This window comes from Bufo gargarizans, chromosome 4 (genome assembly GCF_014858855.1).
Source record: "Bufo gargarizans isolate SCDJY-AF-19 chromosome 4, ASM1485885v1, whole genome shotgun sequence".
NCBI classification, from domain to species: Eukaryota; Metazoa; Chordata; class Amphibia; order Anura; family Bufonidae; genus Bufo; species Bufo gargarizans.
The window spans coordinates 79,820,125-79,832,258 of record NC_058083.1 but is presented as its reverse complement, the minus strand read 5'-3'; the positions used below and the strand labels follow the sequence as shown (position 1 = coordinate 79,832,258).

Here is a 12,134-nt window from a genome sequence, read left to right as displayed (position 1 = left end):
GATACCCAAACAACCATTATTGGACTGGCGATAAGGTGAATATGCTGAGCTAAATACACCCTGAGAGGCTGAAAGGAAAGTGGGCCTCTTCACAGACACCAAGCACCATCTGTGTAGAGGTGTGATCCGCCCCACAACCACCAGAAAATAAACACCGAAACACCTGTCAGATGCACTCACGTGTCTATAGTCCAGTGTTGGAAAAAGTGTGGCTCTACAGCTGTGGCTAAAATCCTGCTCCAACCATTACCTGCTGTAGGCTGATAAGCTGTAGGCAGTCTTGGCAGGCTGGGAGTTGGAGTTCTGCAACAGCTGGAGAGCCGCACTTTGCCCATCCCTGCTCACTGCTATCTGATATTCTCTGCGATGTCCCAGGAGACTATGTTTTTTTTCTCTAGTATGAGTATTGTGGCTACTTTACTACATATTATTAATGTAATGTTAATATAAAAGTGTGTACATTGTAGTACATGATATTTTAATGACGGACATGTTTTTTTAAGATGTGGAATAAAGAACATATTTGGCCTTGTGTACTTGAAATAAAGGGTATAGTTATTTCAATACTGTAAAACACATTCCAATACATCCATAGTGTACATTGTGTGTAATGTATGATAATAAAAAGTATCCCGAGGGAGATGTGGAATGAGTCTGTAAACAATAACGTTAAATAATAAAGTGTTCATTAAGAAAAAGCAGACAAGTAAATAACCAAAATAAACGTGTTTAATAAAGATTATCTGTTTCATCTTTTTTTTTTTTGCTGATAGGACCTCCTGTCCTGGCCAACATAACTAAATAAAATACACAAAAACAAATTATAACTGAACAAAACGTGTGGGCGAGGATGTGCCTGCCTCATACTGTGGGCCATGGTAAGTGGCACGTGAGGAGGGACCTGGCTGTGGCGCTGGCATACTCTGGGAAGATGAGGGGCCCGGTTGCCGGTAAGCGGCCTCTCCACTGTATGTAGGCCCATAATGCTGAGGTGGGGGGGCCATAGTGTTGCCCTTGTGGAGGGTATTGGGATGGCTGTGGGTATATTTGCGGAGGTGGCCTTGGCACAGGCCCACTGGTGTTGCCATATAACCGCCAGTACTCACAGGCCCTAAAAAGATCCGAAGGATCATTAGGAGGAGTGGCTGCCTCCAGAGCAATACTAATTACAGATTGGATCTGAAAGTATCGTTCTACAGGCAGATTTCGAAAGTGGGTGGCCAGACTCCTTGCATACAGGTCAAAAGTGTCCTCATGGCGAGCACGATTGAGGTACTCAAGCACCTGCAGGTTGACAGAGGTGTCCACAGGCTGGGCTGGTCTCTTTCGGCGTGTGTGGCCTGCCAATGCTGCCTCAACTTCCACAGGAGGGGGAGCAGTCACTTGTGATGCACTGGATGTTCTCCCTTCTTCCACATCAGTAGGAGGTTGCGAGGATGGCCCTTCTGCCTCACAGGCACTGGAGCGCTGCTCCAAAGGCTCCTCCACGTCCTCCTCAAGGTTGTCCTCCGTTCTATTAAAAAAGGTGGAAAAACATTAGTGAACAGTTATCAAATGGGTGTCATGTGTTTCTCGGACATTCCTCCGTTAATTTATCCAAAATCCAAAAATAACAAAATAAAAGAATGATACTGGTTGCTATTGGCAACTTAAGGCCAGCTATACTTGACACAAGTTTGAAAGAATCCATACCATTATATGAAAAATACATTTAGCACTTTGGGATCCAATCTGCCCAAAAAATATATAGGCGCATACACATGACAGACGGGATATTATTACAAATATTTCATATACACCAAGCCCACATCAAAATTGCATTGAAGGCTCAAATATAGTTAGCTTTATATACGTAACATCATATTATTCACATTACTATAACATCATTTGTAGATTATGAAAATATTACTTACGGACGCAAATCCATGATGGCACGCAGAAACATAAGCTGCTCCTTATACATATATGGCCGCTTCTTTGAGAGGCCAGACCCACTGCGGCTATGTACCATTTCCTTTCGGAACTGGTCTCTGCAGCTCCGCCATCGGTTTTTCACCTTGTCAACTAAAATGTGAAAATATAAGAAACAAAATATTAACATTCTCTGTACTGTTTGACATGTAATAGGACACATACTACAGTATACGACATGTACTAGGCCACATACTACAGGATACGACATGTACTAGGCCACATACTACAGGATACTACATGTACTAGGCCACATACTACAGGATACGACATGTACTAGGACACATACTACAGGATACGACATGTACTAGGCCACATACTACAGGATACGACATGTACTAGGCCACATACTACAGGATACGACATGTACTAGGACACATACTACAGGATACAACATGTACTAGGACACATACTACAGGATACGACATGTACTAGGCCACATACTACAGGATACGACATGTACTAGGCCACATACTACAGGATACAACATGTACTAGGCCACATACTACAGGATACGACATGTACTAGGCCACATACTACAGGATACAACATGTACTAGGCCACATACTACAGGATACGACATGTACTAGGACACATACTACAGGATACGACATGTACTAGGACACATACTACAGGATACGACATGTACTAGGCCACATACTACAGGATACAACATGTACTAGGACACATACTACAGGATACGACATGTACTAGGACACATACTACAGGATACGACATGTACTAGGACACATACTACAGGATACAACATGTACTAGGCCACATACTACAGGATACGACATGTACTAGGACACATACTACAGGATACGACATGTACTAGGACACATACTACAGGATACGACATGTACTAGGACACATACTACAGGATACGACATTAGATTACAATTTGAACTTACCTTTTCCGACGTCTTGCCCCACACATTTGAAAAAAGCTCCTGTGTAACCTCCTGCCAGGCAGCATCCTTTTTGTACCGGTCGTGGTACTCCGCGGAACGTGTGTCCCAAATGCAGGGCCTATCCTGCACCAGGATAATCATTCTCTCCACATCAAGTGGTCTGGGGATTTTAGGCATGGTAGCCAAAATAGAACGGCAGGGGCTGGGACAAATGTTTGGATCTGCTCCAGACTTTAAAAAACGCTCAGATCAGCAGTCAGCTAACTTCCTGGGTCATGTGACAGCCCAGCTGCTAAGTCACATCCTTTGATAAATTGAAACGCAACGCAACGCAACGCATTAAATCCGCATGCACTGCGTGTTTCACGCAGTCCCATTCACTTCTATGGGGCCTGCATTGCGTGAAAAACGCAGAATATAGAACATGCTGCGATTGTCACGCAACGCAGAACTGATGCGAGAAAAACAACGCTCATGTACACAGCCACATTGAAATGAATGGGTCAGGATTCAGTGCGGGTGCATCGCGTTCACGTCACGCATTGCACCCGCGCGGAAAACTCGCTCGTGTGAAAGGGGCCTTAGTTTTGGCAGGCAAACACTCTCAGCTCTGCTATATCTGTACTCTCTCAGCTCTGCTATGTCAGCTGTATTAAATAGGAATTTTTCCTCTTCTGCTGGAACTTAGCTTAGCTGTCTGTAGTCAGTCTCTTACTGTAATCCTAGGAAAACTTCTTCCTGGCTTCAGGCTTACTTAGCTTGGATTTAGGCAATGCTATCCCAGGAGGGGACATGCAACCATGTAGAACTCACAGGCAAGGCCTGCGGGCCCAGAAGAGCAGGCAGTGCTCTGCTAGCCAACACACAGCCTTCTCCCAAGAAGGGGTAGACTAGACTGACCTTCCGCAGGCTCGTCCAGGAGGGGACGAGGGCCTGCTGCTTCCCCATACAGGGGCTACTCTGAACTGCCTTTCCCTAGCTAAAACTCCTCCCTCTCTAGAGAGGGCTGGAAGAGAACTAGAAGGTTCCTCTCCAGGGAAACTAAGTCTGCCAATACAGGCACATTACACTTAAACAGTAGTTTATAAAAAATATGAATACACACTTTGCAGGACATGGCAATAAGTACATGAGATAACACAGGATGCACCATAGGAGAATGTGGGGGCGTGGAAAAGAGGTGGTAATGCCACTCTGGGGTATTACACAGGCAATTAGGTTAATGCCCACAGTTTTAGGCGCTCCCTAAAAACACATCTTTTAGTGTGGCCTATCACATCCCCTAATCTAACGCTTCTCCTTTCCCCGGCCTCCGTCATCTTTCTTCTAAGCCTGATCCATTGTCAAATATCCACACCCATGTACTGAGAAGAACTACAGATATCGACTGGTGACTGGCTCATGCAGTTTTAGTTATATCTACTCCCCTATTTTTGCTAAGATGGCTGGACCATTGTACAAAACAAGCATGTTTTATCTTTTGTGTCACCTCTATCTCCTCATAGGTTGTAAGCTCTTGTGATCAGGATCCTCATTACTCGTTTTAATTTTTGACTTGGTTGTTGCTGTGTAAGGCTACTTTCACACTTGCAGCAGCAGGGTCCGACTGTCTGTTCTTTGTGAAAGTAGCCTAATGCATGATTCTGCTTGTACATGAACCCTTTGGTTGTAATGCGCTGCAGAATATGTTGATCCTATATCAGTGGCGTACATAGAGAAGTAAGGGGCCCCATAGCAAAGATCAAACCAGGCCCCCCACACAGGATGAAAGGCTTTCCACCTAAACACCTTTAAATGACCCTTGGGCCATTTTTTCCACTGCCTCATTTGCAAACAGTTGTTCCTGACCAAGTTTTCACCCCCAGTAGAAGAGGGGATGATCCCAACTGGGCCCCCTCTTGCCATGGGCCCCATAGCAGTCGCATGGTCTGCAGCTATGGTAGTTATGCCCCGGGCCTATATAAATAAAGATTCTAATTATTATACACCATTTCATCTGTTAAAACTTGGTCATACACATACACAATTCCATAATGTCATAATGCATGAGCACCATAGGACAGTGAATAAATATAATTTGATCTACATGCTTTGTTTTGGCTATATTTCCGTAGCGTTATGGAATTTCATCCTTGAAGTGCTAGAGACTGACATTAATTAATATATAATTCTACTTGCTCTTTCTTTTTATGTGTCAAATAAAAGGATAAAACCTTCAATATTCTGAACATTCATAGTATAGAACAGACTTAAAGTCACAGTACAAAGGATTAGGAATATGAGGATGTGGGGACGTATGACAAGGAGGACATTTATTAGATTACAAAAGAAAGCAAAGCAAAGAGAAACTATCTTGCATACATAATATGTATTTCACAGAGTGATTCAAGGAAGACTATATTTTTGGCTTAGTTTATAAATAAATGACTGAGGACAGATCTATAGCGGGAAACACATGGCACATCTACCAGTGCAATGGTAGACCCAACCTGCGACACAATAATGGGATTCTCTGGTGGCTACCACTTTTCATTAGGGCCTGTTCCTTATGGAGCATGGTCCCTGATAGCCATGTTCTCATGTGAGACTAAGGAACACCGGCTGTTCTTCTAGTATCAAAGAAACGTCTGAAGGAACAAAACTGAAGGTCCCACAAGTTGGAGGTTCTTTATAATAAAAAATTCTGAAAATACATGGAGCTTATATACTATTAGAATTAGGAATGAGCAAACTTCTTAAAATAAATTTCATGTTTGAGTCGTCAAATTATGATTGGCCTAAAAATTGGTATATTACACTCTGAGGTCTCCTTGGATTCCAATTTCTTTTAACATATTTTCATTATCATTTTCATATCATTTCATTTTTTTTTTTTACAAATTTTGCTCTCTCTCTCTCTCCTCTCTCCCTCTTTTTAAACTCTTGAACACAATGAAAGCAATAGCAAATAATGTCACACTGGCATATATAGCAATGGGTAATCGTATGGTGGAGGGTGTTAAAAAGCATGTTTAAAAACACAGTGCCACTATGTGTGTTATGCTTTTTCATATTATAAACCTTTCAAAAATTGTCCCTTATTAGGGGCAGATGGTGTTTAAACACACACTGTGTAATAGGAAAAGAACAGTGGCTTGTTAATACCAAGCATCCAAATATTATGCCTTAACAGTGGCAAATCCCTGCCACTGATTATACACACAAAAATGTTAATGTCATAAGAAACAGTGGCTGGTTCTTCACAAGCATCTTAAAATTATGCCTTAATGGGGGCAGAATGCCTGCCTGTATTTATACATGCACAAGTGATAATTGTCAGAATAAACAGTGGCTTGTTCTGAAGTTGAACAAGCCTGGAAAATGCTTTCTTTTATTTGGGAGCAGCAGCAGTATAATATGGATGTGGAAAGTTGTGTAGGGGTAATAACAGGATACAATAGTAGTGCCAGCAGTAACAGCACAAGAACATGGAATAGACAAGGCAGTAGATGTATGGACGGCTGTGTTGGGGTAGTAGTAGTGGAAGCTATGTAGTGGTAATGGTAGTGGCAGTAGGGGGTAATGGAAATGGCAGTAGAGGGATTTGCAGCAAGCAGTAGCAAAAATGGTGGTGGCAGCAGCCATATGGTATGGAACATGATGGTAGGCATGCAGACATCGGCAATGGCAGTTCTGCTCATTGACTTCAGCTAGAGATGTGTGAAAATCCTCATGAATTCAAGCATTGTTCATTTTGACAAAAGTGATGCTTTGTATGATGGCAGAGGACAACTTTGTCCATTTAGGTGTGACAACACCATCTGCAATGCTGAAAACCCTCTCTGAGATGACACAGGAGGCTGGACAAAACAGTACAGAGAGATCAAACTGGGTCAGTTCCAGCCACTGTTCTAAATTCCCTGCCCAGAAGTCCACGGGTTCAGGGAACATGGTATGAGCCATAGAAAGGCCTGAAGCCTTTATCTGGTGGCTTAGGTTGTTCTGTTTGCCGATTTGTGTCAGCCTCGCACAGTAAAGGGAAAAACTGCTCCATTATATTGATGATACTTAAAGAGGACCTTTCACCTGTAAAAACAATGTGAACTAAGTATGCTGACATGTAGAGCGGCGCCCGGGGATCTCACTGCACTTACTATTATCCCCAGGCACCGCTCCGTTCTCCCGTTATGCCCTCCGGTATGTTCACTCTCTAAGTTATAGTAGGCGGAGACTGCCCTTGTCCTGTGGGCGTCTCCTTCTCCTAGGCTGTAGCGCTGGCCAATCGCAGCGCAGAGCTCACAGCCTGAGAGAAAAAAACCTCCCAGGCTGTGAGCTGTGCGCTGCAATTGGCCAGACACCGCCTACTATAACTTACAGAGGTAAGATACCGGAGGGCATAACAGGAGAACGGAGCGACGCCCAGGGATAATAGTAAGTGCAGTGAGATCCCTGGGTGCCGCTCTCCATGTCAGCAAACTTAGTTCACATTGTTTTTACAGGTGAAAGGTCCTCTTTAACTCGCTGCTTTGACTGCTGCTTGCGGTTGCAGAGACAGTGGTAGGTCAGTGACCTGGTGGGGGTGGCTACGGCAGGCATCTGCTCGCTATATGTTGCGGCAACCTGTGTACACAGTGTATCCTGGTAAAAGGCAGTGAAAATGTCTGGCCCTGTTAATCAGAGTGGAGAGGGAGTGGCAGTTGCAGAGAGAGCTGAGCCTCTATGAGTAACAGCAACGCCCCCGTTGCTCCTAGAGGCTCAATACATATGAACATGCGACCAACACAGACGCCTTCAGCTGCCAACCGCACAGGTACAAATCTGCTGACAGATGCCCTTTAAACAATACATCAGACACTAGATATGGCAACAAATATTCTCATAAAGCTGTGTGTTCAGCATATAGAAAATAGCAGGGGTGTCCAACTAAGAGCAGTTTGGGAGTTACAATGAAAGTAAAGGGCCATTCTGGATGTCTGACTAAAAAGATGGAGGCATAGCAGCAGCAAAAAACAGTCCTGGTTGTAATTTCAAATCGGTATTTTACTCAAACCCAAAAGTCTAACTTGAAGTAAATGGGCCCAAATGTAAAATCTGTAGCCAACTCACCTACCATGTACCATTTATAATACTGGTGTCTTCTTATGAGACACCAGGTCTATGGCCCCTCCTAGGCACTATGTTATGATCTTCCTGAGACTATAGGAATGCACATAAATCATTTATGAAACCCCAGTAGTGATTTGCAACAGAAGTCTACTCATATACAAGAGAGACAAGAGTTTTCCCCAGCTATGAATACACCACATACAGTTGTGTTCAAAATTATTCAACCCCCACTGAAATTGAGTGTTTTGGCCAGTTTGACATTGATTTTGATCATTTCAGTCATATTCTTTACAATTAAATCAAAGAGGCACTTGTAAGTAGAGTTGAGCGAACACCTGGATGTTCGGGTTCGAGAAGTTCGGCCGAACCCGACCCGAACTTCGTCCCGAACCCGAACCCCATTGAAGTCAATGGGGACCCGAACTTTTCGGCACTAAAAAGGCTGTAAAACAGCCCAGGAAAGAGCTAGAGGGCTGCAAAAGGCAGCAACATGTAGGTAAATCCCCTGCAAACAAATGTGGATAGGGAAATGAATAGAAAATAAAATAAATAAAAATTAACCAATATCAATTGGAGAGAGGTCCCATAGCAGAGATTCTGGCTTCACGTCACCCACCACTGTAACAGTCCATTATCAGATATTTAGTCCCAGGCACCCAGGCAGAGGATAGAGGTCCCATAACAGAGAATCTGTCTTCATGTCAGCAGAGAATCAGTCTGCATGTCATAGCAGAGAATCAGGCTTCACGTCAGCCACCACTGCAACAGTCCATTGTCAGATATTTAGGCCCAGCACCCAGGCAGAGGAGAGAGGTCCCGTAACAGAGAATCTGGCTTCATGTCAGTAGAGAATTAGTCTGCATGTCATAGCAGAGAATCAGGCTTCACGTCACCCAACATTGGAGCAGTCCATTGGCATATATTTAGGCCCCGGCACCCAGGCAGAGGAGAAAGGTCCCTTAACAGAGAATCTGGCTTCATGTCAGCAGAGAATCAGTCTGCATGTCATAGCAGAGAATCAGGCTTCACGTCACCCACCACTGTAACAGTCCATTGTCATATATTTAGGCCCAGGCACCCAGGCAGAGGAGAGAGGTCCCGTAACAGAGAATCTGGCTTCATGTCAGCAGAGAATCAGTCTGCATGTCATAGCAGAGAATCATGCTTTACGTCACCCAACACTGGAACAATCCATTGTCATATATTTAGGCCCAGGCAGAGGAGAGAGGTCCCGTAACAGAGAATCTGGCTTCATGTCAGCAGAGAATCAGTCTGCATGTCATAGCAGAGAATCAGGCTTCACGTCACCCACCACTGGAACAGTCCATTGTCATATATTTAGGCCCAGGCACCCAGGTAGAGGAGAGAGGTCCTGTAACAGAGAATCTGGCTTCAGGTCAGCAGAGAATCAGTCTGCATGTCATAGCAGAGAATCAGGCTTCACGTCACCCAACATTGGAACAGTCCATTGTCATATATTTAGGCCCCGGCACCCAGACAGAGGAGAGGTTCATTCAACTTTGGGTTGCCTCGCAATATAATGGTAAAATGAAAATAAAAATAGGATTGAATGAGGAAGTGCCCTGGAGTACAATAATATATGGTTAAGGGGAGGTAGTTAATGTCTAATCTGCACAAGGGATGGACAGGTCCTGTGGGATCCATGCCTGGTTCATTTTTATGAACGTCAGATTGTCCACATTGGCTGTAGACAGGCGGCTGCGTTTGTCTGTAATGACGCCCCCTGCCATGCTGAATACACGTTCAGACAAAACGCTGGCCGCCGGGCAGGCCAGCACCTCCAAGGCATAAAAGGCTAGCTCTGGCCACGTGGACAATTTAGAGACCCAGAAGTTGAATGGGGCCGAACCATCAGTCAGTACGTGGAGATGTGTGCACACGTACTGTTCCACCATGTTAGTGAAATGTTGCCTCCTGCTAACACGTTGCGTATCAGGTGGTGGTGCAGTTAGCTGTGGCGTGTTGACAAAACTTTTCCACATCTCTGCCATGCTAACCCTGCCCTCAGAGGAGCTGGCCGTGACACAGCTGCCTTGGCGACCTCTTGCTCCTCCTCTGCCTTAGCCTTGGGCTTCCACTTGTTCCCCTGTGACATTTGGGAATGCTCTCAGTAGCGCGTCTACCAACGTGCGCTTGTACTCGCGCATCTTCCTATCACGCTCCAGTGCAGGAAGTAAGGTGGGCACATTGTCTTTGTACCGTGGATCCAGCAGGGTGGCAACCCAGTAGTCCGCACACGTTAAAATGTGGGCAACTCTGCTGTCATTGCGCAGGCACTGCAGCATGTAGTCGCTCATGTGTGCCAGGCTGCCCAGGGGTAAGGACAAGCTGTCCTCTGTGGGAGGCGTATCGTCATTGTCCTGCGTTTCCCCCGAGCCACGCACCAGTTATGGGCCCGAGCTGCGTTGGGTGCCACCCCGCTGTGACCATGCTTCATCCTCATCCTCCTCCACCTCCTTCTCATCCTCGTCCTCCAGTAGTGGGCCCTGGCTGGCCACATTTGTACCTGGCCTCTGATGTTGCAAAAAACCTCCCTCTGAGTCACTTCGAAGAGACTGGCCTGAAAGTGCTAAAAATGACCCCTCTTCCTCCTCCTCCTCCTCCTGGGCCACCTCCTCTTCCATCATCGCCCTAAGTGTTTTCTCAAGGAGACATAGAAGTGGTATTGTAACGCTGATAACGGCGTCATCGCCACTGGCCATGTTGGTGGAGTACTCGAAACAGCGCAACAGGGCACACAGGTCTCGCATGGAGGCCCAGTCATTGGTGGTGAAGTGGTGCTGTTCCGCAGTGCGACTGACCCGTGCGTGCTGCAGCTAAAAACTCCACTAAGGCCTGCTGATGCTCGCACAGTCTGTCCAGCATGTGCAAGGTGGAGTTCCACCTGGTGGGCACGTCGCATATGAGGCGGTGAGCGGGAAGGCCGAAGTTACGCTGTAGCGCAGACAGGCGAGCAGCGGCAGGATGTGAACGCCGGAAGAGCGAACAGACGGCCCGCACTTTATGCAGCAGCTCTGACATGTCGGGGTAGTTGTGAATGAACTTCTGCACCACCAAATTCAGCACATGCGCCAAGAAAGGGATGTGCATCAAACCGACTAGTCCCAGAGCTGCAACGAGATTTCGCCCATTATCGCACACCAGCAGGCCGGGCTTGAGGCTCACCGGCAGCAACCACTCGTTGGTCTGTTGTTCTATACCCCGCCACAACTCCTGTGCGGTGTGGGGCCTGTCCCCCAAACATATGAGTTTCAGAATGGCCTGCTGACGTTTACCCCGGGCTGTGCTGAAGTTGGTGGTGAAGGTGTGTGGCTGACTGGCTGAGCAGGTGGAAGAAGAGGAGGAGGAAGCCGAGTAGGAGGAGGTGGCAACAGGAGGCAAAGAATGTTGCCCTGCGATCCTTGGCGGCGGAAGGACGTGCGCCAAACAGCTCTCCGCCTGGGGCCCAGCTGCCACTACATTTACCCAGTGTGCAGTTAGGGAGATATAGCGTCCCTGGCCGTGCTTACTGGTCCACGTATCTGTGGTTAGGTGGACCTTGCCACAGATGGCGTTGCGCAGTGCACACTTGATTTTATCGGATACTTGGTTGTGCAGGGAAGGCACGGCTCTCTTGGAGAAGTAGTGCCGGCTGGAAACAACATACTGTGGGACAGCAAGCGACATGAGCTGTTTGAAGCTGTCTGTGTCCACCAGCCTAAATGACAGCATTTCATAGGCCAGTAGTTTAGAAATGCTGGCATTCAGGGCCAGGGATCGAGGGTGGCTAGGTGGGAATTTACGCTTTCTATCAAATGTTTGTGAGATGGAGAGCTGAACGCTGGCGTGTGACATGGTTGAGACGCTTGGTGACGGAGGTGGTGGTGTTGGTGGTACATCCCCTGTTTGCTGGGCGGCAGGTGCCAACGTTCCTCCAGAGGCGGAGGAAGAGGCCGAGGCGGCAGCAGCAGAATAGGCCGAGGCGGCAGCAGCAGAAGAGGTAGCAGGGGGAGCCTGAGTGACTTCCTTGGTTTTAAGGTGTTTACTCCACTGCAGTTCATGCTTTGCATGCAGGTGCCTGGTCATGCAGGTTGTGCTCAGGTTCAGAACGTTAATGCCTCGCTTCAGGCTCTGATGGCACAGCGTGCAAACCACTCGGGTCTT

General features: G+C 46.4%; 1 protein-coding gene across 1 annotated transcript; it reads right to left on the bottom strand.

The window, feature by feature from the left end:
- Window positions 1-740: 740 nt before the first annotated feature.
- Window positions 741-2,049, bottom strand: LOC122933665. Its single transcript, XM_044288598.1, has 2 exons — window positions 1,914-2,049; window positions 741-1,513 (listed from the first exon to the last, which is right to left on the bottom strand). Exons 1-2 carry the CDS (start codon window positions 2,009-2,011, stop codon window positions 862-864), a joined length of 750 nt encoding a protein of 249 aa, XP_044144533.1. The 5' UTR covers window positions 2,012-2,049; the 3' UTR covers window positions 741-861.
- Between the last annotated feature and the right edge of the window lie 10,085 nt (window positions 2,050-12,134).

Coding starts and splice junctions, on each gene's coding strand:
- LOC122933665 (XM_044288598.1), bottom strand. CDS start 2,011: ATGGTACATAGCCGCAGTGGGTCTGGCCTCTCAAAGAAGCGGCCATAT. Junction 1,514..1,913: donor GCCATCATGGATTTGCGTCC/GTAAGTAATATT, acceptor CTTTTTTAATAG/AACGGAGGACAACCTTGAGG.